Source organism: Cinclus cinclus, chromosome 3, assembly GCF_963662255.1.
Source record: "Cinclus cinclus chromosome 3, bCinCin1.1, whole genome shotgun sequence".
NCBI classification, from domain to species: Eukaryota; Metazoa; Chordata; class Aves; order Passeriformes; family Cinclidae; genus Cinclus; species Cinclus cinclus.
In genome coordinates, this window is record NC_085048.1 from 46911119 (window position 1) to 46916948 (window position 5830).

At 38.9% G+C, this 5830-nt stretch overlaps 1 protein-coding gene across 1 annotated transcript; it reads right to left on the reverse strand.

Moving 5' to 3' along the window:
- Positions 1-364: 364 nt before the first annotated feature.
- HS3ST5 (heparan sulfate-glucosamine 3-sulfotransferase 5) lies at positions 365-5572 on the reverse strand. The gene is made up of 2 exons (XM_062488743.1): positions 5466-5572; positions 365-1295 (listed from the first exon to the last, which is right to left on the reverse strand). Exons 1-2 carry the CDS (start codon positions 5570-5572, stop codon positions 365-367), a joined length of 1038 nt encoding a protein of 345 aa, XP_062344727.1.
- Between the last annotated feature and the right edge of the window lie 258 nt (positions 5573-5830).

Consider the following 5830-nt stretch of genomic DNA (forward strand, 5'->3'; position numbering starts at 1 on the left):
TTGACAATAATTTTTAGGCATAAACTAATGTTCTGCTTAGATCAATAAGTATGTCACACAAACACTTCACTAAGCAAGAGGAACACTGACCCTTTTAACAGTGTCTGACTTGGTTGCCCTAAATACCTCCTTTTCCTTTCTTATTATATCTTAAAAGATGCAACTATATTGACAGTAAATTATGTTAGTTACTACTCTGTAGAAAAAATCGATCCCACCATATATTTGGTCACACACTGCATTATGTACATGTATGCATGAAAAAAGTTACTTTGCTAGCCATATCTATGAAAAGTGCATATTTCAGCAGAGACATCCTATTGCATGCCTCAGGTGCAACAGAAAGTGTTGTATGACATTTAGTTTAGGGCCAGTTAAATGTCCTCCCTGTGATCTGGTAAAATTTTTGATTAAAAGGATGGAAGAACTTGCGCAATTTGGTAATGACAGAGGTATCCACCTCTGGATGGATGCGTCCCTTGCTACCCGCCAGGCACTTGTTAAAGACAATGTTAAATCGCAAGCAGTAAAACCCTCTGGTGGCATTGAAGTATAAATTGTACTGACTTATCCTCGGAGGAAGATTTAGGAACTTCTCAACCAGCTGGAGTTCTGGCAGTGGTTCTGTGATGAGCCGGTCTCCGTCCACGATATGAAACTGCTCGATTGGGAAGTATTTTAACCACCTCTCCAGATGTTTTGTGTAGATGCTGGTTCTCACTGCCTTATACTTAGTGTTCACTTCGCAGGTATTAGGATCAATAGCCAGCTTCTCAAATTTGTAGTAAGTTTTGTTCTTTCTTTCCTTGCCTTCCAGCACCTGAGTGTAATCAGAAATAGCTCTTGTGGTAGGTTCCCTGACAATGATCAATAATTTGATAGATGAGTTCATTTTGTAAATCCTTTCAGGTACTTCCTCGGTGATAAAATACGCAGGGCTTTTCTCAATTGTTATTTGATGAGGGTAAGAAAAAGGCATTTTTTTCCGGTACCACTCAATGCCCTTGGCATAGTTTTCATCATTGTCAAAGAAGTGAATCTCTTGAGAAGCTTTGACCACTGCAGGGTGGAGGTTCAGCATCTCCAATAGTGCTCGGGTGCCTCCTTTCCGCACACCAATGATAATGGCCTTGGGAAGCTGCTGAACCAGATTGTGCAGTCGAATTTGTTCCTTGGTGGCATTGCCCTTTCGAAATTCATGGAGCAGACCTCGCTTGAACTGCAGGGCTCGCAATGGGATTTCGTCCTGGCCGCGGGGTCCAAAACGACCATCGATGGGGCAGAGGGGCTGCAGTCTGGAAGTAAAATAAGAGGTACTCATAAAAAGAGGACATCTCTCAAGACAAGTTTTATGTACAAGAAAATCATGCTCTTGGGAACATTTTTGAATGAGATGTGCTGTGCTCGTCTTTCAACTTTCATTTTATTCTGCCAGTGGTTAAATAATTTGCAGTGTTTTTTTAATTATTAATCTGTTTGTTTCCTCTGATTTAGCTGATTTAACTTAACTCTGATTTAACTCTGATTTCCTCTGATTTAACTTGACCTTTGCTGACTTGTCAGAATAGGAACTATGATCACCGTTCTTGGGTCTCCTTGAACCTTGCCTAAACTTCCACATTTCTCATTATTTTGTGATGGGTTTGGCAGTTCTTAAAGCATTCTGAGATGAATTATATTTGGACATTTTGATCTGAAAATACAGTTAATTTAAGTAATCTTTTTCTTACGCTTTTCTTATTAGAGCCTGAAGCCTTTCCTGCGTTTTCTATTGTGTTGATCCAGAGATGGCTTTTCTAGTGAAGAGGAGGAAAAGGGATGGAAACAAGCCAATATTTCACCGAAGATTAAATTGGTGTGTACAGAGAGCTTCCAAGGTCCTACAAAAATATTATTACTAATTTTGCGGAGCGATGCTCTCCAAAATTAAGAATATGTAAGAACAAAGGTTGTCTAGGCAATTTTAGTGTGAGCTTGCTGTGCACATATATTATGATACAGTTCTTAAATTACACAGCCGCATGCTATTATTTTTCACAGGACCCCTGCCTCAGCCAGTATACCAGATGGGTGATGCTCATTAATAACTGTTTAGGTAGTCAGTATTTATTCGAGTTTCTCAGCATGTGGTCCCTCACTCATTTACTATATGTTATTCAAACCCTGCTTTCAGGACATAATTATTTATTTCTTTGTGGGTTTTTCTATCCATCACTGCTTGTTGGGGTCTCTAATTTGACACCGATTCTAAGACAATGGATGGTTGGGACAAAGTAAGTTTGATCCCCCTGGCTGACCTGTTAGCTGTTTCCTTGATTATCCAGGTACTGAGAGATATAGCCTGTCCAGACAGAGCTGAAGAAACAATCCATATGACATTGCTGGGCTCACATAAACTCCAACTAAATCCTGCACACTAATTAAAAAGTGTGATGAAAAATGAGTTCCTGTTATTTATTTTCTCAAGTTTCTAGCTTCTTCAATCCCTTTGCTCTCTACCATCTACTGAAAAACCTGACTTGGTGGCAAAGACTGAATCATTGAAATACTGATGCAGACCTTCCCATATTAGGGAAAAAAAAAAAAAAGGAAGAAATGTCTTAACAATGCTACAGTTTGGTCAGACTGTGGTGTGGCTGGTGAGTCTTAATGCATCAGCAAGATGATAGTTAAAAGCATAAGAAACAGTAGCTGCAATTACTGTCTCTGTTCTCTTCCCTCTCCTTCTGCATATTTGTTATTTGTTTTCAAGCGAAGAGGATTCCACAACAGCAGTTCCAGACTCATCTCAACTAATTTTATCTCATGCTCAAAAAGACAGCTAGCACTGTCTTCAGTGTAACACAACAGCTTGTCAAACAGGGTGGTTTCCTTAGAAAATAAATAAATACTCAAGATATCCTCTAGCCTAAGGGAAAAGATTGGATGTTGTTAGAAGTGCTTCCTCAGCCTTTATAACTCAGGTTTGTTGTTTTTTCTTTTTTCACTCTTTCCCTCTGATTCTACTCTCTCTAAACAATAAAAAAGGAACTTGTAAAAGATCTTGGTAGTAGTGGGTAAAGGGCAGATACTCGCAATTGAATTCAAGATGTATTTAGTCTTGTGTTGCAACATATTAATATTCTTGTCTGAGTCATTTTCCCATTAAATAACTTCTTCGCTAAGAGTATATGGCACTTATTGTATCACTGAGTTGCTCTCCCAAAACAGGCAGTTTCTCAAGCTGCTACAGTAAAACTCCACAATTACACTTGAGAAAATCCACCATAAAGCAATTCACCTCTGGGAAATGTATTTTTGAAAAGTTTCAAAACAGCTGAAATAGGTCTGAGCAATCTTAATGAGCTGTCTCACCTGATCCAGAATACTTGCTAATTTTCTTCCAATGGAGGTGTCACAGCAGCAAAAGATTATAAGCCTGGTTCCAGCAGGAGTAATTTGTAGCATGGAAATCAGGTGAGGAGGTTGCTGGTACTGCCAATCAGGGAGTCAGGTAACTGAAAGGCTAATCCAGATATTCTCAAAATTGCCACAGAATCTATTTGAGCTTCCACATGTGAGGCAGATCCATGCACTGAGGAGCTGAAGGAAGGTGGCCTCCCTTGGAGGTAAGTGCTCATCTCATCAGATTTTATGACTCAATGAATCATATAAACTAGTGGTAATTTCCCTTTGGGCCTAAGGAAACTCAAGACACTGCCATTGGAGAACCTAATCTGAGGCTATTAAACATGAGCCATCTCCTGCTCTCTTGTTCAAATTAGATCAACATAAATTAACCATAAATGAATCTGGATTTCTTCCTGAACAAGTAGTTATTCCAAAGTCTGTTGAAGCCACTCAGCATCTTTTTACTGAGAGATTTAACAACGAGGCAGAAGAATATTTCTAGCTAATTCATTTCTGTCTTGTCCTTTCTAGTACTTCTTTTTCACTCTGTTTCATGAAAAGCCCATACACAGGTCTGCTTTTTAGCAGTGTGATAGGCTTCACACTGGGTAAAGCAAAAGAACAAAAAAGTTTTACTGCCATTGGCAACACCATGTATGAAACCAGTGGAATTCATTGCCCCAGGAAGTCAGCGAGTCAAATACTGTGGTGAGATAATTTTATAGCTATCAGTAAATTCTGTAGATGTGCAAGCATAGATAATAGGAGAAGGTTAATTAGATTTCATGCCTCTGAGGATAAAATATACTTTTGCAGGGATCAGTAAGGATTTCTGTCTCCATTTGCAGAATCACATTAGTCTCAATGAAGTTTCTACATCTGAAGCATCACAGATGGTTTGACCGCCAAGGGAAAGAAGATATAAGTTCCAGGGCTTAATTTGCAATACACTTAGTCCTAGCTGAATACAAGGTTTCCTTCTTTTGTAGTGGATTTGAGGAGTAGAAGAAGGTACCCAGTGACCACCAGTGGAGCCCACTGTTACCCAGCAATGGGCAGTAGGTAGCTATGTTTTAGTTTTCCAAGCATTGTATAGTCATACAACATTGTGTAGCAATTTTGAAACCAACTGATATATTGCATCATTTAAAAGGACAAGAGTGACTAGAGTATAGCTTTAACTCTTGCAAACTGTCTACCAGCTTCTGGAAATCTTGTAGGCTTTTTTCTTTCATTCTTTTGAAATGGCTTTTTTTCTTTTTTTTTTTTTTTCTTTTCTCCAAAATGTGTTGTGCCTTTGTGTAGTACCTACCACAGCAATCCCAGGCCATTTCAAAGCTGACAGGAACAGCAGTGTCAGTGCAGGTAGCACTACTGTTGCACTGTCAGAAACCAGTCAAAACTCAGCCTGGCCAGAAGTGCCAAACACTCTTTGATTTTCTCTGCTGTGCTTTCTACTACCCTCCAGGAAATCATTTGCAGAGAAAACCCACTTATTTAGCACATTCAGCTACAGAAAATACCAGCTAATTAACATAGTTAAAATTCTCCAACCCTGAAGCAATATTTCAAATGAAATAATATTCAGAATCTGACGAGCTGCTCTGCAAGCTCATGCTTAATTTTAACTACCACTGTAGCACATTAATTCTTGCTCACAAATTTAGAGAAGGAGAGGTATAAATACATCATAACTGTTTTGCTGAAACTAGAGGTCAACGCACAGATGTACACAGGCAAAATGAGCTACTGTAATGGCATTTTTACTGGATGCTGGTTTATTTCTTCTCTGAAAACAAGTGTCAGTATGCTCAGAATACAAATGGACAGACAGAAAAACTTTGACAGGGATGACTGTGACTATTTTCCTACCTTCTTCTCCAAAGGGTAGGAATAAATAATGAAAACCACTATTAAAATAGCCAGCCTTTCTGTCTTCCTATACAAGTAGACTCTAAATAAACAATAAACCAGAAAACTAAATAACAAAGAATGAAAGAAACCAGACCCTTGAAGCAAAAACTCAGACAATTTTGGAACATTCTAAATAAGAGAGCAGCTACTTAATGACTTACCTATCCAAACTCCCAACTCTGGCAACTAGATATAGGAGACTTCCAATAGCAAGGCTGCCTAACACAAAGAGCTTCTGTCTCAGCAACACCTGCTGTTTGAATAGCATGGCCCTCCATCAATCTTCAGGACTTCTTCAGTCTGCAGAGACAAGAACACATAAAACACTCATCAGAAAGCAATAGAAAGGGTAATGTTTAATCAGGTGTCGTAGCTGATTAATCCACACTTGCAAAATCTTTGCCAAAGTGCAAAATAAATAGTGAAGATTTTTTTTTTTTTTTTTGCTACTGTTTTTAAGTTCCACATGGCAATGTATCTGGGGTGGGATGATAATTCTGGAAGTGACAGCTCAGCCGCATCCACC

Coding starts and splice junctions, on each gene's coding strand:
- HS3ST5 (XM_062488743.1), bottom strand. CDS start 5,572: ATGCTATTCAAACAGCAGGTGTTGCTGAGACAGAAGCTCTTTGTGTTA. Junction 1,296..5,465: donor AGAGTTGGGAGTTTGGATAG/GTAAGTCATTAA, acceptor TTTTACTTCCAG/ACTGCAGCCCCTCTGCCCCA.